Source organism: Mixophyes fleayi, chromosome 8 (assembly GCF_038048845.1).
Source record: "Mixophyes fleayi isolate aMixFle1 chromosome 8, aMixFle1.hap1, whole genome shotgun sequence".
Lineage (NCBI taxonomy): Eukaryota > Metazoa > Chordata > Amphibia > Anura > Limnodynastidae > Mixophyes > Mixophyes fleayi.
The window spans coordinates 35,728,727-35,751,180 of record NC_134409.1 but is presented as its reverse complement, the minus strand read 5'-3'; the positions used below and the strand labels follow the sequence as shown (position 1 = coordinate 35,751,180).

The 22,454-nt window shown below is 37.8% G+C and overlaps 1 protein-coding gene across 1 annotated transcript in view; it reads right to left on the bottom strand.

The window, feature by feature from the left end:
* Positions 1-252: 252 nt before the first annotated feature.
* Positions 253-22,454, bottom strand: part of PLPPR4 (phospholipid phosphatase related 4) — a 105,761-nt gene continuing 83,559 nt past the window's right edge. Inside the window, exons 4-7 of the mRNA XM_075182336.1 lie at positions 20,528-20,723; positions 16,080-16,137; positions 5,629-5,802; positions 253-3,816 (exon numbers count right to left, since the gene is read on the bottom strand). Coding sequence (XP_075038437.1) covers positions 2,473-3,816; positions 5,629-5,802; positions 16,080-16,137; positions 20,528-20,723 — 1,772 coding nt within the window. The 3' untranslated portion in view covers positions 253-2,472. The remainder of the gene's footprint in view (positions 3,817-5,628; positions 5,803-16,079; positions 16,138-20,527; positions 20,724-22,454) is intronic.

Sequence of the window (22,454 nt, the reverse complement as noted above, 5' to 3'; positions counted from 1 at the left end):
AATATATTTCTTACCATAAAATTGATTCATATGTTCACCTTTAAATGTGAATGCCTAGGGAGACTTCTGTAAATTTTATGCATCTATTTTAAATGTTAAAAACTTACACTGGTAGGATTACAACAACAAGAATGTAGCAAATCTAATCAAACACATGTACACAAGTATAATAATTTCACCCCATCAAATTCTAACTATCCCATTTATGATTTTACAGATGGGAGCACGAAAATGTATTGTAGATTGTATCTTTATTTTTTGTGATGTTTTACACAATAAACTCACACAATAGCATTGATAAAATACATTTATAGCAATGTACAAATTTGTCAATTTTGAAAACATTTGCATAACATTTTATTAAACACAATACTTTACATACAGGTCTTCTTTTTGAAAAACATAGTCATATTTTATAGTCTTTATTCAATAAAGCACAGCCTCACAAAGAAATTAGTGCCCCTTTAGCAAGTAAGAAAATTAGAAATTTAAAAAGATGTCATCTGATACTTGATTGTTTTGAAATTAAGGTATTAGTATAATGTAAACAAATATGACATTTACAAAAGGCATTTTTCTTATCAAATATTCATGCAGGTGTCTATTTGAAACAACTGAATTTTTTATTTTTTTTAAATTGATGTTTCACAATATTCTATTTTTATATAATTTTACTCCCTCTATAAAAAAAAAAAGAGAAAAAAAAGAAACAAGTCAATTTTGGCACTTTAAGTATAAAATGACTTACACGAACAAAGTCCATGTAAAGAGCACAGTTTCAGGGATTACTGAAACAATCAGAAATCATGTTTAAGACTTTGGAAAGTTCGAGTAGAAAAAAGTCACATACCTGATACACTGTACTACGATTTCAATTCTCTCAAATTATAATTTAGAATAACCTTATAAACTGCCGTCAAAAAATGGATGTGATAAGATATTAAGATATGAATGTGATAAAGGGGTCAAGAGAAATTTTTTGTTAGTCTTTCACTGTATTTAGTAACTAACACTTGTGTGTCACATTAATTCTAGCTATGTCCATTTTGGTCTTACTCCTTTGACACCTATTAATTGTTTACATAAGGGTGACAATTTCAGTGAAAACTAATTCTTCTCTTTGATGTTACTTATACTTATACAATCCAATGTATACGCTATAGAGGCAAAAAGTGCCTAATTAAGGGTATAATGAATTTTTATCTAGCCTGGGAGATAGTGGTTGATAATAAAAAAAAATTAAAAAGGTAGAGGAACTATTTGATAAAATGTTTCTAGTCTATATGTTAGAGTCAAAACCCAGTGAAATCCTTTAGTGTAAATTAACCATCACACAGAAATGACCATACAGTCTACTGCTGCTACAAAGTAGTCATATTTGACCTTTCTTCAATGACTTTGTATAAACCTTCAACATTACCCTCCTTGTAGACTGTTTCTGTCAACATGTGCTACCATTTTTATTACATCTCTGTTCTACATTTTTGTTCAGAAAATAAAATCACTTCCTCGCTCTCCATAACTTGGTCTGGCAGTGTTCTGTATAAATTATATGAGGTTATGTCAAGGAACCTATGAATTTTGAAGCCTTATGTTTGATTCTCAAAAACTTTAAACCCTGCATTTATGAAATTATGAAAAGAGGAACAATCATGGAAAGTGGCAAGACATCCACAGTGCATGAATGTCCCCACTACTGAGCACCTTTTCTTGAGTACAATCTGCACTTTTAATAATAAGCAGGTTACAGAAGAAGGAATAATAGAAAACAGGTTTACCATTGTAAGTGAATTACACCCACACTTTGTCAAAGTAATCGTGAGGACAGGTCTGCACAGATTCTGGCAGGTCATTTGTGATCATTCCACAATAATAGAGCTGAATGTCGTATTCTGTACAAAGGCAGTGACTACCACCCTAGCAGAAGCAACTGAACTGTCAAAAGAACTATATAGTAATTGGATTATATACTTGTGCAGATTTGCAATCTAGACTTTTAACAAGCGCCACCTCTTCACACGTTAGTGCATAATCTGCAAATGTATGTATATTACATAAAATAAAAAAACGTTTGCCACTTTATGGGGTGGAAACAATATTTTCATAGATTATGAAACATCAAAGTTGGCACATTCATGAAATAAAGTGTCTAAGTTCCATTGTTCTGTTTCTAACTATATCTCTTTACTTTTTATAGTCACTTGTGTTTAAAGAAACTGATTGTATGATGCTTTTATTCCTTCACATTGGTTTGATTTCTTTGCATTGTGCTTCTATTTTGTCCTATTCTGCACAAGTTTATGTTCTATTGTCTGACTCAGTAAGGTTTAACCATAGACCATCTGAGCAATGTAATGTAATTTTGGCACGAGTAAGATCCTGTTCTGCTTTATCTTCAAACTAATAAGAGCACAACCTTTATCAAATTAGAACTGACTCTGATATAAACCAATGGAAACATTGTTTATTGTTTCACTCTTTGTAGGTGCGTGTTGGTGATGTTCCTTTGTAGAAGATATTTCGAGTGCTTTCTGGGCTGTTACTCCTCTCTGGGATTAAAATGATGTTGCCTTTTCTTCTTAGAGTAGAGTCACGGCTTGATGAAATAGATACAGTCTCTGAACCAATTTCACTCCCTTCTACAGGCGTCACTCGTATTGTGGTTATTCCATGAAGAAGGTGGTCATTATCAATATTGCTTCTTTTTCTTTCAGCAGTCCCAAAAGTGTCTTTTAATGACTCACAGCTTTCAGAGTCTCTGTTGAGGTCATTCAGCTCATAAGCTTGACGCAAACTTCCTTTCTCAGGAGCTTTCCACTTCCATGATCCGCTCCCTTCCCCTTCTAAAGGCATCTGAATAATTGGCCTGTTGTTTTCAGGATGAGCTTCAATCCGCACAATGTTTGTTGGTTCATGTTCCATAAGGGCCTTGTACCTGATAGATCCAGTGCAACTGACTGTGCTTCCCTCTGAACTTTTTGGACTACCTTGAAGCATTCCTTGCTGCTTTGACATAGCTATGACCTGCATTATTCTTGGCTGACTATTACTTCGACAAGCAACACTTTTCTCTGCCACCTTAAGCCACTTTGATCTAGCTGAACTGCATTTAGGAGATGTAGTTATAATATTTTCATGAGTTTCTTCTGGGATATGTACTAGTTGAGAGGACCCAGGTCGTGATTGTATAGACACTCTAGGTCCACCAGGAATACCTGTATTGTTGCAGCCTGGCACACTACCGGCTTGTAATTTAAAATATGGATTCCCAGGGCCAATATGGTCTCCATTAACACCAACCCTCACCGGCTCAGAGCTGGATCTCATTTCTATTACTCTTTGCGGTGAAAGCCCACCTTCAGTTTCAATTACCTGCAAAGACAGCTTACGGCTTTCGTTTTTAGTTTTCCATTGGGACAGAAGTTGTTTTGAACGAGCTGAATCCATTGACGCATGAATAGTTGCATTTCTCCTAGCTGGGTCTTCAAACGATGGAGTATGAACTCTGGGAAGAGTATTGCTAAATGTAACCATGTTTTCCTTTCCCATGGGACTTCGGGGAGTTATTACTTCTACATCTGTACTCGCTCTCTTAATATTTGTCAATGAACTTGAATCTCGATTATTTCTGTTCAAGATACTTTCAGAGGGATGAGAAGAGATGCCATCACTGCTACTACAATTTTTCCCTGGTAATATCCTGCTGGTGTCTTGACTAAGATCCGTTAATGACCTTAGTGGCTCTCTAAGTGGAGGAGGCGGTTTCTGCGGAATGTTGTCTTCACTAGGCTGAAAGTTTCCAACAGCATAAAGGCCCTGTAACATAAAATAATGGCAAAATAAAAACACTACTGTTGGAATTGTCTTGTAATAAGTGTAACTTAAATTAGAACAAACCAATAATGTAAATATAAGAAGCCATAACTGTCTGAGAAAGAAGAACTAATATTATCTAAATGCCACACAAGGACAAAAAAGGAAAACACATAGAAAATAAAACTATTAGGCTATTGGCTAAAATGTATTAGGGCTAGATGTTTTTATGATCACTGTTTTTAATTACTGCCCTTTAAGGCTGGTTATGTTAAAAATAATCAATTTGTATGTGAAGTGTGAAAAGCCCCAGGAATCCTCAAATTATTACACTAAACATAGCTTTATGATAAGGTTTTATTGCTAATGAAAGTAAAATGTACAGGTTGTTAGACAATGATTTTTAACTCTCACTTCTCTTTATTAGTTACCTCTACCAGACAACTATTTTGCTAATGTGTTTTATGGGACCTTCAGTTTTAATTTTACTTTTACATGTATCTGTACCATAGTCACTGTTAAGTCTGAGTTTATTGCTTTTATATTTTGAAGACCACAAGCAGGCTTTGATTCTCCATAGAGAAATGCAGTTACATTTAGTAAATAGTTATAATTACATATGTGAAGATTATAAACCTGGTGACCCATGTGGGTGTCTTCCGGAGTTATATGGCTGCATTTTCTTTAGGAAAAATACTTCAATTCCATTTTTCTTGTATAAATGTCACTCATAGCCAGGGGCTTTGATTGGATGTGGGAAGTTTTTAATAGCTTTCAATGGTTAGCTGCAGCCAGACCACAACAGAGAGGCATTGGAAGCCTCATTACCAACAGAATAACATATCTACATTGCCAAACAATTATTCTATTTTGTTTTGCTTGTTGACAATGACCCAGGGCCGTAACGAGGGTGGTGCGGGCGGTGCCGTCGCCCAGGGTGTAAAGCCAAGTGGGCGCAGCAGCCGCCCGCTACCTGCCTTCATACTTTCAGCCCTTAAGTTCCGCTTAAGGGCTGAAGAGGAGAGAGAGGGAGAGATCAATTTACCAGAGTTTGATACTTCAGTCCTTAACTTCCGCAATGGAACGCATGTGCGTTCCACTACCAGGAAGTTCGGCATTTGGAACGCAAACTTGCATTCCAAATGCTGAACTTCCTGTCAGTGGAACGCACATGCGTTCCATGGTGGAAGTTAAGGACTGAAGCATCAAACTCTGGTAAGTTAATTTCTCTGTCTCTCCTCCTCCTCCTTAGATGAGGGGCGCCGGTGCCCTGTCTCGCCCAGGGCACCAAAATATAGTTACGCCACTGCAATGACCAGTCAGTAATTGACTAATTAAGAAAAATAAAATACTCAATTTCTATTTTTAAGAAACACTCTAAATGTTCTGACTGGATATAGACTCTTTACAATGTTTTTGTGTACAACCCTACGTCACGAGATAGGTGTAAGTCTTGACAAAGGAATTTACCGCTACAACATTGGTTTATGGTGGATTATTATAAGTGGTTACATTACCAGCTGTCTGCTGGTGTTCTGTTGGCACTAGCTATGTTAGTAGAATGGTGGTAGTAGGAATTTACATGCAGATTTCTGTGCCATGGTCCTTGGTGTAGATGCCAGGAAAATGTAAATATTGGGGATAAAGACGTTGGTCCAGGTGTAATTTTTGCATCCAAAATGCCTTTTATATTAACAATTTTTATGTAAGTAGATTTTTTTTTATACTAATAAATATCACTTAGGTAAAACATATACAAGTCAAATAATTTAAATCTTGAAAATTGTAGTAACATTCACCATTATAGTTACTTACCAAATATAAAGCTATTCCCCCACCCAAGAGAAAGCCACTGTAAACATCAATTGGATGATTTTTGTACTGAGTAATGCGTGTGAGACCACATATAATCCCACAAATTATAAAGGAGAATACAAGCAATGGTTTCAATAACTTGGATGAGTCAGTTAATGTTGCATTGAAGTACATCTGAAAAGTAAAGAAAAAATAATATCTTAGTAATTTAGAATTTGCTTGATACGGACATTGTAGACTCATTAACTTATTCATTTGATTATCTTAGGTTATCAAAGTGTGAGTCATGGGTTGCTAACATTTTACATTCATATGTATGTTTGAATACAAAGAAGGAAGCATATACCAATTCTATCGATACCGCATCAAAATGTTGGCGTTCTATAAGAAGCAACAAAATATGGAGATGTAGCCAAGTTTATCACACTGACTAATAAAACATGGCTAAGGGTTTACTGCAGAATATGTGCTATTCTATGATGAATCCATGAAAAGTTCAGTTGTGAATAACTTGAGATATTTGAATTATGCATAAAACATTATACGGCTGATTTAGACTTAGGAGCAAATATGGCTGCTGGGTGCCAAATGTGCACCTGGAAAAAAACTAATTTTAAGCTGAAAGTGGGAAAATGTAAAATGCACAACCAGATTTAGAGTTCTGAGGAGGCGCAACCTAGATTAACTCTAAAATGCAGGACAATACACCGTTCACTATAATCATCTGCACTCTTGCTGTGTATACAAGAGAAATATTTTGCTACTGTTAAACTGAGTGCAACTATTCCTTTACTTGCCTTCAAAAAGCAGAGGAACTTTTATGATACCTGTAGGTCCTGGAAACTCTTAGAAGGACAAAACATCAACAATAGGACATTTTCAAAATAAGGACGTATTACTTAATGCTCTTTAAATGGTATGCTCATACTACTACTTAAAGGGGTTGAACAACCACCCCAGCCCCTACATTCAGTAATGTGATGCACTCTTCTTCCAGGTACCCCTGCACCAGTCTCTCCCAGCCAATGGTGTTAAATGATGCAACTCTAACACCTTTAAATTCATAAATATTGATTCTGTTTCATTATAAAGTATATACTAATCTTGTCTCTGTTATTACATGGGAAAATTTAAATGGGATATTATATTGAAACAACTTGAAGAACAAATTATGTTTTTCAGACAATCAATTAATCTATCATTGTCCAACAAGGCCCCACTGATACATGTGACTGTATGAGGTTTACACTTATTTACAAAGCGCAATATGCAATTACTCATATTGACCAATCCGAATTACTTTCGATTTGGGATCTAGAGCAAAAAAACACCTATGACTGATATTTAATTTTACGTTGACTGAGCCTTTAGTGGCATATGGATGGCTGCTCTAACATAAATAAAATGTATACTAATGAAGGAGCATGTTTTCCATTTGAATGTAATGTTTTTTTAATGTTGCTACATTGAACTTGCTTTATCTTACATCCTGTTAACTACTGTTATGTCCATACGTCACACCACCCCACCTCTCTTATTCTGTAATTTCCCAAATACCTGTCCCTATTTAATAGAACTGCTACACACTGCACACTCCAATATTCCTTTCTGTCTACTATACACACCTTTCTACATCTACTCCCATATACTACCACACACTTACCTTTGCCCAACTACTTAAATGCTATTAATCTATCTCTAACATCATCTCCACCCCCTCCCCCACTCCATCCCTTACTCCATACCTACCTTCTAGCATCTTTACCTAAGCTCTTAATACCAGGAACCACCTACCTCCCCTAAGCTCACTCAACCACCTTCAACTTACCACTATCACACCTTCACATTTAACTTCTATGGACCACAAAATCCCTGCACAATGACACCACAACAACTACTACATGGCCACAGACAGATAAATGTACAAATTATAGACCTATTTTCTTCCTTTCACTAACACAACCTTTGATCTCTTTCCCTAACCTATAGAAGGCCATTTACCACAATGGGAATTATCGGGCTATAAAATTAACTTTAAAATCAGAGGCAATGCTATTACTTGTTAACAGTTAAATAAAACATGTTATTTACTTTTAAATTACAATGACAGGCCAGTAAGAGTAAATGTTTAGGATTATATATGACCTCCTCTTATGATAATTTATAATAAGAGAACTCTACTCTATATTTTCAAAGCTTAAAAAGTTATCTTGGTCTGCAAATCCTTTATTATCTTATTGCTGGGCAGGATCATTCAATAAAAATGAAAGTAATCTCTAAATATTTATACCTAATTCAGACTCTCCAAGTAACAGCCCGTTTTCAATGTTCTGCAATATCCAGAAATTCTGTTGGATTTTATCTAGAATTAAAATCCTTTGAGGGTTTCTCTGCTGATACTCAAAAAGAAATCAAATAGAAATGGCAGAGGATTTAGCGGATATTAAACCGTACTTTCTTGCCTCCAATTTTGCTCAAATTACCTCATCATTTGCCCCTCAAAATACAATCTCAAAGCTGGAGATCAAAATTACATTTTTCAATATATCTCTACTGTTGTCTATTTACAGTAGTATCTTTCTAAAACCCATGTTAACTTCCTCCCATCCTACAAATACTCTTTAACAATCTAGCACTCAATCACAAGTAAGTATCCCACGTTATCAGCCTGTTCATTCATTATCTCTGTTTGGGATAACCTGGATTTCCCCCGTGACATTTAACCTAGCAATCTCAGTCCAAGGGCTAGATTTACTAAACTGCGGGTTTGAAAAAGTGGAGGTGTTGCCTATAGCAACCAATCAGATTTTAGCTGTCATTTATTTAGTACATTCTACAAGATGACAGCTAGAATCTGATAGGTTGCTATAGGCAACATCTCCACTTTTTCAAACCCGCTGTTTAGTAAATCTAGCCCCAAGACTCAGAGCAGGAATCAGATTTATAGCAGAACTGAGGCCACATAGAACTTGGGCAGATTTCTCTACCATGCAACAATGTTCCTCTTATTATGGCTTAGACCTTTTAAATACTTTCAGATTAGGCTCTTCCTTCTATTACCTCCTTCCTCGGATGTCCAACATGACCCAATCCACTCCTGCTTGATCAGCATGGGGCTGAAAATCACACTTGCATCAGACTTGCGCATAGTTAGAAGAGGGCAGAAAGCAGAGGCGTGGCCCAGGAGGCTGTAGTGGCATTGTCAAATTATCCACCGAATTTTGCTAACGGGCTCGCGTTCCATCATTGCATGCGGCTACTCCTGACATGCATTTAAGTTAATTCATTCAACACTAAGGGCTAGATTTACTAAACTGCGGGTTTGAAAAAGGGAAAATGTTGCCTATAGCAACCAATCAGATTCTAGCTGTCATTTATTTTGTGCATTCTACAAGATGACAGCTAGAATCTGATTGGTTGCTATAGGCAACATCTCCCCTTTTCAAACCCGCAGTTTAGTAAATATACCCCTAAGGGTCAATACATGAGCAGCCAATCAGAGAAATTTGCCCAACCTCAGAAGCCACTGTGGTTAGTCACGTACAGGCCGATTTCATTTATTTGCATTGTGGCCATGCTTGGAGCATGTACGTGTCACTTGTTAAGAGCGCTCCGCCTTAAACGTACTTAGCTTACGTAGACCTACAGAACAGACTGCAAGTACATGCACACGCGTCATATAAGCAAGATATGGTCACTTCAGAACGCATACAAAAAATATTATATTATAAAATAAATAAACAACTCTGGCAGGCATCACATATTGACAGGGAGACCCAGAGCTTGATTAAGACCTCATGGGGCTTTTGGCAATATATTCTTTTGGGGCGCCTTCACCCACCTTTTGTAAAAAAACAAATATAAAAACAGGCTTATAATATAAATGTAATCCAGCTCTGGGGGACTCCACATTGTGGGTCTTGATGTATATAGCATAACCTGGTGCTGAGGGGCTATGCCCTTTGCCCCCATTGCATTAGTTGTAACCAGAACAGATTATAGTGCTGGTGCACTAGGCAAACTAATTCCTTTTTTGTATTTTCGCTGCAGCCCCTCTGCAATGAATGCTGGCCACCCTATGAATCAAAATTAAACACATCCCTATCCTCATTGGCTGGCAGTGGGGTACATTAAATTAATTAAATGCTCCTGCCTGGCCCTCCTCTTCTCTACTTGTACTGTAAAGCTGGCAGCCAGAACAGGGGGATATCATAGATCATACTCACTGCACTGCTTGTTTCTCAGTGTCATTGATAAGGTATAAGCATGGCGCTGGGCTGTCACGTCACTGCACGGTGTCTTGCTTCAAGTCACTGACACTGAGCAATAGCAGCATGATGCGTATTATCACATCCCTACAGAGGCTCATTCCCCTCCTCTGCCCATCTGCTCTACAAGGTATGAAATGACAAAGATGTGGAACAATGAATTGGGGGAATGAATCAGATAGCAGTGGGGAAATGAGGAGAAAATGGGGTTAGTGAGGTGGAAATTAATCATATAATGGGCTTTATGAGTGAAAAATGAATTATAAAGAAGGATAAATGACAGAAGAGTTGGAGGGGGGGATTGCTGTGGAGGCTGAGAGAATGGTGAGGAAGGGGCCTTTTCCTGACTGCAGGGACAGGGGAGAGATATGTACTAGGTCATGCTCCTCTGCAAATACTGTGAAGAGGGACCATGCGGAATTTATGTGCTAAACAGATAGTGATTTGGACAGAAGAAATCATGTTCATGTCTCCCCAATATGTCATATTCATGAACCCATTCATGTCCTGGTCATGCCCCTTCAGGTAACAGGGTGAGGGAGTGGGGGCTGAAGTTTCGTCTGTAGTGCTTAGTAGCTTATAAATGGCCCTGCTGCTGGTTACTCTTTTTGTATTTGTTATATGTACTCATCTCTGGTCAGTCTGTCCACCCTTTCATACAAAAGCCTATTTTCTTGTAAAGGACTATATATAATTCACTTGTACTGATTGCCTACCTCCAAAATGTCCCAAATAGTGGGGCTTTTGGTTTGCAGAATGTGGACGGAACTTTACTAGAAAACAGGTGAAATTAGGCATGACTTAAATAGACCAGTGGTGGGGCCTACTTTGTCCCTATTTTGCTTGGATAAATGTTAGAGGGTGTTGTGTCACAATGTACAGCAAGGGTGTGCCCTTATTGTAAATTGATTATGGCCAAACACCCCTTCCCCGCCCCCTCACCTCCCTGAATTTTTAGGCTGTAGTATGTGTCTTTTGTGCTCGAAGATGACTAGAACGAGGTTGCGTTCTGTGGTGTATGAGACGGTTCGGGGTATGCGCAGAGTGATTTTGCAGATTGTACACATTGTACGTACAAAATCGCCGTTTACGTTCCTTGATGAATAAAGACCATTTTTTCTTCACAGGCACAATAGCCCTAAAGATGCATTAATTTATGTGGTAATCGTTTTTCCACAACAGCAGAAAAATAAATATTTTCCACTTTACATGAAAACCTTTGTGTTGTAAACTATTGTAATTTCAGTGCAACTATTGGTACTCTGCTCTATCTGTTTGTTTCATAATTAGATTTAGGCAAATCTTAAGTGACACTGGCTTCCTTCAGCCAACCAAACTAAAACACAGATATTTTGCATGCTTTACATGGCTTTTTTTTAAAGCTTTGTGAAAATATATTCCCCTTTATCTCTTTTCTGTACCAATTGTCTCTTGTCTGTTGGCCTCATCTGCTCTTCCTATGCCTGTCACTATTGGTTATTCTCTCATGCCTGTTATGTGTATCTTCCATATTTGGTGCTGGTTCCACTTACTTATTGTTTATGCCTTAGGAAGCTCCAGGGCAGCCTGCTAAGTCAATATAGATGTCTCTAGTTTTAAATTGGCTTGCCACCAATTTGGCTTGCTCCAAATTTGGAAAACTATCTATAACTTGTCAGGCGCCGTCTCCACACTGACACTTGGTGCAGGAGACGGACGCCTGCACCTTCTCAGCAACCGCGTCCTGTTGCCTAGCAGCGGGACGCTATCTCTGCTCACCTGTCTGTAGCCAGCATGTCTTACCGCCAAATCTCCCCAACCCAATCAGGAGGCACCTTAGGGTATATAAAGCAGCCTCTGACACATGTCTAGTGCCAGAGTATTGGTTCACTCCTGCTCCAGCGTTTTCTGAACTTCTGATCCAGTGTTTTATTCGGTTCTGACTCGGCTTCCTGTGACTACTCTCCTGTGTTTCGTTTTGGTACCTCGCTGCCCGGCTGAATTTGGCTTGACCTGACTTCTTTCTGGATCCTCCCTCTGTACTGCACCGCTCGGTTGGCTCTGACCTGGATTGCCTGACTACGCCTGTCTACTACTGTCGCTACACCAGTGACTGTCTTGGAGAACCGCGACCTGCGTACCCTCTGCAGCTAAGCCCAAACCACCTTGCAGGGGTCCCTGGTCAATACCGGGGGTACGTTAGACTCCGCGCCTCCCTGTTCAGTTGTGCCAATACCGGTTAGCGGCCATCTCTGCAATTCTGTGACATAACTTCTAAACAGGATATGGAACCTTAGGGGGTAAGTGTTGCATGCGCATGCAGTTAGACATGTCTGCAGTTTAGATCAGCTTTGTGCCCTGCTTTCCATATAATGATCTTATCACAAACATAAAACTGTATACATTTATGCAGGGACTGGGAAATTACAAGGTTGTGCAAAGAATGTCACACACCAAGAGAAGGGTTCTTCTGAAGATATACTGGAATACCATTCCAGATGTGCTGCTAGACCCTGAGAGTTCAACTATTATTGTTTTTGCCGTCCCTTTTCCTCCTTTGGTGACCATTCTTGATTACAGCAGCTGCTGTCACAACTTCTGCGCAAATGGGGAACAAGTGTCCTGACTTTGTGTAAAGAAGTGAGCACAATGCTAGAAAGATTCCAGGTACACTGCTACTCTGTGATGACCGCATGAGTGCCCATGCAGCATAAGAGTTGAAACCTTTTCCAGAACCAGAAGAGGAAGGAGGTTCAGTTGAGAAGGACAGTTACGGTTGTCAGCAGCTGACTCTCTTGATATTTACAATGATAGGTTCATCTTTCATGTCTCCACCCTACTCCGTCTATCCTCATACCACCGGTACCATATCACCAGTAGCTGCACAGAAATGCCAGTCGCCAATAGTAGCTTTAATATTGGTGTCTGGTATTGGTACTGACAATAGCCAAACACACGTTCCCCATCACCAGCTACAATTGTTAATCCACTACCTTACGTATCAGTTGTTCCACACCTCTTATATTGTAATCTCATTAAGGCAGAGTCATCTCTATCACCAGTATGCTGTCTGTTTGCATCATGATCCCCTCAATGTACAGTGCTGCACAAATAAAGGGTGAAAATAATGGGCCTGATTCATTAAGGATCTTAAATTAAGAGGTATCTTATTTCAGTCTCCTGGACAAAACCATGTTACAATGCAAGGGGTGCAAACTAGTTTTCTGTTTTGCACATAAGTTAAATACTGACAGTTTTTTCATGTAGCACACAAATACTTGATAGCTTATTTGTACACTGAAATTTAGGTGATATTTGTGTGCTACATGAAAAAACAGTCAGTATTTAACTTATGTGCAAAACAGAAAACTAGTTTGCACCCCTTGTATTGTAACATGGTTTTGTCCAAGAGACTGAAATAAGATACCTCTTCATTTAAGATCCTTAATGAATCAGGCCCAATAAGTGTAAATCTAAGTACTTTAGAATAGGGGGTTGGTAAAATATATAATAAAGCTACGCTTAGTGACCTGTACATGAATAGCTAAATACACACATATCTAACAACGGAAATGAGTATTATTATTATTATTATCATTTATTTGTTAGGCGCCACAAGGTTTCCGCAGCGCCACACATAGTACAAACAGTAGACTATACAGGGTATAACAGTACAGAACAATAAACAAAAAGTACCAATACTTCAGAAACTCCAGGCAGGCAGATGCAATAGACAGGGAGCAGAAGAACGGGTAAGGAGACAGGAGGGAAGAGGGCCCTGCTCATTCGAGCTTACATCTTAAGGGAGGGTTGACAGACCAGGCACAAGAGGAGCCGGTTGAGGCAATGGCAGAGAGGGGAGAATGAGCGGAAGAGATAGGGGTTAAGTGGATGGGTGGTAGGCTTTGAGAAAGAGGTGAGTTTTGAGTGCACGTTTGAAGGAGCACAGAGTGGGAGAGAGGCGGATGGAGCGTGGGAGGTCATTCCAGTGAAGGGGGGCTGCATGGGAAGTACAAAAACTTTCTCCATCAGTTGTTATTAAACAAGCTTTTAAACTTAAATGTTAATGTCAAGGTCATTTAATGGTGGTAGTGGTGGAGCATACATAAGTAGGCAATGTACTTACATCAAAGAGCAGAGGTCAGAAAAAAATCATTGAGGATTAGCAGCTTCCATCAGGGTAATAAATGTACTAATATAGGTTTAGATTGTGCCAAGTACTGCCCTTTGTAAAGAGCTCTAATTGTGTTTTAAAATCACATTAAGATCTTTATTTTGTGATGAAAATCTGAGCTTGTTATAGATATTAGGACACAATACTGCTATAAAGCAATTAAAGATAATGCTTCCTCTTGGACATGCACTGAGTTAATGTGTGGGAGTGGGTAGAATATGAATGACTGCCTTTCCTGAAGAATTAATTGATAGTTAGCAGGTTTGGCTGCTTGCCTCTCCTGTTTGAGCTGTTCTATCAGTAGGAGGGAAAGCAAAGTATTTCAGCACAGTTAAAAGCTTGTCATCATGTCAATCAATGTCTGCTTTTGGATTACTTCTAAAGTGAAGATTTCATATGAAAAATGTTCTCTTTTTCAGACCCTGCAAATAATGACTGGATATATTTGTATTACATTCACAACATGATGACATGTACTCAGGGCCGCCATCAAGGGGGTATGGGGGTACTGTTGTACCGGGCCCGGGCTCACCAGGGAGCCCGGTACAACAGCGCAACACATACTTACCTGGGGGCCCGCTGTCTTGCAGTCCGCTGGTCTCCGCTACTCTGTCTTCAGCCTGGCTGTCACCGTGACAGCCAGGCTGAAGACAGAGTAGCGGAGACCAGCGGACTGCAAGACAGCGGGCCCCCAGGTAAGTATGTGTTGCTGTTGCTCATGGGGGGGGGACACGGGGGGCCCGTACTGGGCCCCATAATTTCTGAAGGCGGCCCTGCTTGGTACTGTATGCAAAATCTGGACCTGCACATGTGTGCATACAGCTGGTAAGTGTGAGCATTTCATTAGCACCAAACACTATCATTAATACATTTATATGTAGTAATAATTGTCATTGGGATTAAAGAAAAAAAACCACCAAAATCTAAAATGGCCTGTCTTCAACTAGCTGAACTGCATAGAACTAATGCTTGGATAAACTTCATATCTTTAGCTCCTGCCCTTCTACAAGCATGACAGGCAAGACAGGTTGAACGTAAAGGCTGCTCAGTGGAAGACTGTCAATGCAGATGGATGGACAAGCCATGGCCAAACTTTGATAAGGGGTGCAGTGTTGCAGATGCCAACAAGTTCACTGCAAGTTCTTAACCTAGCATGTTTTCCAGTTTCTGAACCAGATTATTGTCTCACAGTAGAGGAATAGAAACACCAATTTATTCATCTGTTATCCTATAGCAATTGAATTAACAGCTTCATGGTTGAACTCCCACTGCCTGATCAAAATGTGGACCTTACATTGAATTCAAGTAAAATATTATACAGCAATGTTCTCATGTTCTTTGAGCTCACCACACACTTAAAATCTCTGAGCTACAGAACAGAAGGTCCGCTGTGCTTAATATTCCTTAGAATGTTGGCTAGGCGCAGAATTGTTGAATAGAATTGTGATAATATTCTGGAATCATGGGGTCAATATAAAACATTGTAAAAATTCCCAGAATTTATGATATATATTTTGCATTTTAGAAAAACTGCAAATGCACAGTAACATATCAACCAATAGGATGGCTTAGGATTTCTTAGACTTGAGCCACAAATACCCCTAAAAGATGATGTCCTTATATAGAGGATGTTGTTAATTATACACAGAAGCACAAATCTCCTTGATTGGGACACTAATTATCTCAACTGTGAAATACACAAAACATTGCTTGTTGGTGGTACGTGAGGATTTCACTTTCTAAACCCAGTGTTAGTTAAGTTATATGAATGAAAGTAAATATATAATTGGCTGCTATAGGTTATGGAACATTTGCGCCTATGTCTGTCTATGAATTTACTACACTTTTTAATTTGGCATACAAATTGGAGTCCTGCATATCCCTTCTGAATTTGTGGCTGACAACCATAAGAAGTAAGTTCACTAAGCTATACAATATCACTTTCCAAAGTCTAATAAACAAGGTAATATCACTTTAATACCATGCTGTAAAATTTGTGTATTTTATGCAAATGAAATACATTTACTTACAGAAATGTAAACAGCTGCGAAAGCTGCCAACGTGGCATGCTGAGAGGGGAATGATTTTCTGCCAACAAAAGACAAGCAAAATTATAGTGTTTCTATATAAGTTCCTTTAGAGACATAACCAATTACACTTCAAACAGAAAGCCTTAATTAGTTAACATTCCTATCTGAATTTTGCTACAGACTTATATTCTGAAACTAATATGGTTCAACCTTAAAGGATCTCTTTCTCTGTAGCATTTACTAAGTGCACTGATCTATAGCTTCACATTTGCCCCACTATTGAAAGTGATTATTATGATTGGAAGAGGCTCCTTATAGAATATGGATTATTAGCATGCAAGACAACCAATGACCATAGATTCAGGGAAAATTACATAGCCTGTGTCTTCAGAATGATTATTGTGGGATCATGCCAAGTACGACAATATTAGCACTTTGTGTTGAGGCCATTTATGGTTCAATTAACAGAGAAAAGAAAGAAAAACCTTCGATAGTGGCACACAAACAGTTAACCAAAAGTGCTAGAAACAAAATTCAAATCAAATACCTTGGTAAATCAGCTGCAGAAAGGAGGTTACAACCCTCCTCCACTAAATTCATAGAAAAAGAAGCACTAATACACGCAGCTCTACAAAACCACACCGGTACTTAAAGAAGAAACACAATGTTGATAAACAATACAATAAAAGATAATATGGCTAAAAACACCAATGCATAAACATAAAAATGCTGTTTTGTAATAAAAATTCAATAATGATGCTAATAGGAACAATGAACCATGTACACCTAATTCAATTGTAAAAAACTGAATGATTGTTAGCACAAAAATCAGCTATCCGAATAGACAAAGTGAAAGTGTCTTCAAGGGAGTCAGATCCGATTAAATGAAGAAGAAATGGTTTAAAAGCAGATTGTATTTATGTTGTTCGTATTTTTATTTTGCAGGACCAAAATTGTATGATGTTTCATACAGAAATGATGATTCTGACCCCCAAAACTTTGACAATGAAACACTACAAATTAATTAATATTCTTTTAGAATGTTCCACCGGTAGCTAATAATAGATGAAATGATGTTCTGATTAGTATATAGATGCCAATTTTCCTTGCATCAAGTATCAGAGACCTCCATTAAATAATAAAAGAAGTTTTGTTTGTAAGTATAAAGTGTTGGCTGGTGGATCTACTTGGTTCTATCTGTAATTTTTCATACTTCCCGATGATGAAATTACTTTGTGTAATGAAACGCGTCAGTTTATTTTATTGTTTCACATTATCAACTGTTTAATTTTATCCCTTTGTCTGCCCATTAATGGTTCACATCGGACAGTTGGCAATCCTATTTCCTGAGGACTTTCAGCATTTTTCTCTATTATATGGAAACTGTTTCCGTGTGAGTTATATAAATTTTTTACCCGGCTGAGTGGCTCATTTGCTTATAGCCACAAACTGCAATTGGATACTTTTATTCCATCGACATATATTTGATACCACAAGGACTCCAGACATTCATCTTACAAGTGGTAGACTGGGAGTGGATGCTGGGCTTGTCACCGGACATAGCAAATATCCACAGACACGAAAAACTACAGATAGATCTGCCAGCCTGAGAGGTGAGAGCTGCCAGCAAGCAAATCTGAGAGGTCTAATCGGTTCACCTCTCAGATATGTGATTTTTCTGCAATTAGGCGCCCATATGAGAATAATTCTGATTGCTGTTTGAGCCCCACAGATGAGTTTTCAGAAAGAACCCTCTCTATTTGGATGAGCAGCCATATTTTTGGGACATTGTATATTGTATATACTTTTTACTTACAAACAAAACTCCTTTCATTATTTAAAGGAGGTCTCTGATACTTGATGCAAGGAAGATTGGCATTTATATACAAATCAGAACATAAATTCATCTAATATTAGCTACTGGTGAAACATTCTAAAAGAATACAAAGTAATTTGTAATTTATTCATTTTAAAAGTTTTGGGGTCAGAATTATAATTTCCGTATAAAACATCATACAATTGTGGGCCCATAAAATAAATATATGGACAGCATAATTACAACTATTAAACCATTATTTCTTTATTTAATCGGATCTGATTCCCATCAAGAGACTTTCACTTTGTCTATTTGGATAGCTGACTTTTGTGCTAACATTTAATCAGTTTTTCACAATTGAATTAGGTATACATGGTTCATTGCTCCTATTAGCATCATTATTGCATTTATATTGCAAAACAGGAGTTTCATGCATATGCATTGGTTTTTAGCCATACTATATTTTATTGTATTGTTTTTTGTATCCTATATTAAATATCACATTAAGCTATATTAGTGACTGCAAAAGTATATAATGCTTATCAACATTGCAGCTCTTCTTTAAATACCATAGGGGTTTTGGAGCGCTGCATGCATTAGTGCTTCATTTATGGTAGAAATTGTATCATCAATAAAACTTCCTGTATAAAATATATTAGCAAAAATAGCAAAGCTGCAGACACTGCTTACAGTATATTTGTTCTAAAAGTATTATATAATATGTTATGTAACGCATAAAATGGGAGAACCAGTACATTAGAGACAGAGCACAGACAGATTCAAACATTATCAGAGGAGTGATTTAACTATGGAACACATTTGGTTTGGTAACCAAGGCACCTGTCGGATCTGGTATTGCCTGCATGGAAACCATTCTTCTGACAAGGTTTTAATTTTTACATGATCTCTTTATAATGCATTGACCCTCAACATCCTGGATTACCTAACTGTGAACAGTTGAGTAATAATGTTCCGCTTTCCAGCCCTTTGGTGAACAAACTGCCTTCTGTTACAGCCAAATATTTAAAATTTTGACTCATCAGTCCAGAGTAACTGCTGCCATTTTTTTGCACCCCAGTTCCTATGTTAATGTGCATAGTTGAGTCGCTTGGCCTTGTTTCCACATCGAAGGTTGGCTTTTTGGCCGAAATTCTTCCATGAAGACCACTTCTGGCCAGACTTCTCCTAGCAATAGATGGGTGTACCTGGGTCCCACTGGGTTTTTTTTTCAGTTCTGACCCGAAGGGCTGGAGAGCAGTACAATAATGAGTGTCTGCAGGCAACAGTGAAGCATGGTGAAGGTTCCTTGCAATTTTGGGGCTGCATTGCAGCAAATAGAATTAGGGATTTGGTCAGTATTAATGGTGTCCTCAATGCTGAGAAATACAGGCAGGTACTTCTCCATCATGCAATACCATCAGGGAGGCATCTGATTGGCTCCAAATTTATTCTGCAGCACGGCAAGGACTCCAAACATACAACCAATGTCATTAATAACTATCTTCAGCATAAAGAAATACAAGGAGTCCTGGAAATGATAATATGACCCCCACAGAGCCCTGATCTCATCATCATCATTGAGTCTGCCTGGGATTACATGAGGAGACAGAAGGATTTGAGCAAGCCTACATCCACAGAAGATCTGTGGTAAGTTCTCCAAGATGTTTGGTACAACCTCCCTGCCCAGTTCCTTCAAATATTGTGTGCAAGTGTACCTAGAAGAATTGATGCTGGATTGAAGGCAAAGGGTACTCACTCCAAATATTGATTTGATTTAGATTTAATTTCTGTTCATTCCCATTGCATTTTGTTAATTGATAAAAATAAACTATTAACACTTCTATTTTTGAAAGTATTCTTACTTTGTAGCATTTTTTTTCACACCTGCCTAAAACCTTTGCACAGTACTGTATATGTGCAGTTTGTATGCTCTCCTTGTGTTTGCATGGCTTCCATACCACAGTTCAAGGTTAGTTAATTGGCTCCTGCCTAAATTGTCCCTGGTGTCTGTTTCAGGAAAAATAGATTGTCAGTTCCACTGAGGCAGGAATGATAAATGTTCCTGATTAAAGTTGTCTGATGTACAATGATGTATATAATGGTACTGTATAAATAAAAGAAAATAATATTTTATATGACACTGTTTATTTTAATTTGCTAAATAGTCAATAGTCTTTCTGACAACATAATGTTCTCTGCAACCACACAATAACTGCTAAAATTGGCACATTAAATATAATTGAGGTATTCATAAAAGCCAAAGTACATGGACAGAATTTGCTCCAAACCATATAATACAGGCTGCAATTTCTCAAAAAGGAGTATTAACTGTTTTGGAGGAAAACGCTGTTTTACATTCCGACTGTATTTGTAATTGTGAATATTGGTGCCTGTTGGAAGCTTTCCAAGTAGATAGGCAAAATGATTGCCTTTTATGTGTAGAGAATATACCACATATAGTATACTCAGTGCTACTAATAACACTCTCCCTCAGAGCATAGAGAATAAATATAAAACACAATATGTACTTTGTATATGCAACCTGCTCGGTGCAGGTTGATTAGGTTCATGCAAAGAGGCAGATGTAAATGTAAAGCAAATGTAAAGTAATACTTTTAGTTTTATACTTTACCTGCCAGCATTTATGATAGCAAGATCTTGTCCAGAGCAAATGTCTTCCAGCACATATGGATTTTCTTTGCAGGATACATTTAAAGACGTATAGTTGGGTTTGCAGACTGTCAGAAAATATGGGGTCTGGTAGCCAGTTGAAAGTTGGATAATGTCAGTAATGAGAGCGGTAGAGCAAAGCCCAAACACATGGACACCTTGGATGAAAACCAATAACAGCAGTTAGTGAGAATTACTATGTACCAGGCATACATTGAAAAGATGAATATAGCCATTGGCTTCAATGAAACATTCTTGGCTTCAACAAACTTATGTATCCTTCATGTGAATGGGGAACTGAGCTGCTATAAGAAACATTATCAGCTTTGATGAACACTCGTGTCTAAAGCCAGTGAGCACAAATTTGGCTCATTTAAAAACTAAGAACAAAAATATACAATACATATGTAGAAGCACAGTTAGATGGTGCAAAGATTCTGTTAAGGATTGTAAAATATCCTTTTGTGAAATTCAAATAATAATACTTTATATCTACAGTATCACTCTCTTTTCCTATATAATGATGTTTCTTATGAAATTATAGCGCAAACATTTAGAGCCCTTTCACACATTCATCAAACATTTGGCATAGTAAATACTGAATTCTTACACGAGTCCAAAAGCCATATTTTACATTTCATTGCATTGTCCGATGTGCAATATTCATAATGTAGGAATGTTTATCCATTAAAACTATTATGCATCATTTACAATGCATAGATTTAAAAAATACATGTTTATGCACATGGCGAATAGGCTCTAAGGAGCACTATTCGATGCTGCATTGTGGACTACATATGAAGCCAACTATAGAGTACCAATTGTCAGATTCCAGTATACATCCAGCAAGAAACAAAACCAGGTACAATTTACAATACCGTTCGGGGCACTAAAGTCTGTACTAATTTGCTGCTTTTAACTGATGTTTTTAATTGTCTTCTATGGACTTGTACAGTATATTGTTCATGTTACCTGCATTACCTACATTATATGTGATATTTAGATTATCCCTGCAAGCAGGAAAGAACCCATGGGAATTGCTTTTGTATGTTGACACCTAGCAAACTAATTATTTATATGCTGTATTTTCATATATTTGTTGATAATAGATCCACTTTAAACCAGCAGCATTTATGGTCTTTTTGCTTAAGCTCATTTTTAGCATTGAAAAAACTTTTAGTCATATTATATGTAAGAGAAAATCTACTCATGGCATGCCCTATATAGTGTACAATCGCACACCACATGGGAACACTATAATTGAGAAACTGCTGTGTTACTGTAGGCACTGCTTTAGCAGCATAGGTTGAATTGATGGTTTATTTCTGTCTATATCACTCTTTCTTCAAAAGCTCTGCAAACGTCAGTGAAATATAAGCAGAGCTGATCATCTTGCCTGTCTATTTAATGAGGTTGTTCACCTTCACATAAATCTTACTATGTAGGGTCACTCCCAACATATATCCTTTCGTGGTACATTGACTATCTTTGCCAGAATGCAGCTGAGATCCAGCATGGTTGACAGACGTAGAGGAGAGAGGAGATAACTGTCAACACTGGTGGGCCTAACATATCAAGTTAGGATGAGGGTGTGTTGTCTGCTGATTGAATTGGAATGTTTTGTTTAATCAGTTGCCAAATTTACTAAGTTCTGTACATGCTGAGCATTAATTTGAATCTCCCATCCAGTTTTCGTTGCCAGTACTGACTGCAATTTACTCTCCCTGTTTTCAGCGATGGTAATTTGCATGACCACAAACATACATTAAAATAAATAACATGTGTTGCCCAAAGGTACCAACTTCTTTAATTGATGAGTGTTTGTGTTATTATTAAGGAAATTAATAACCATTTTGGATTACTAAGGGTTAACAAAGTGAGTAGATATG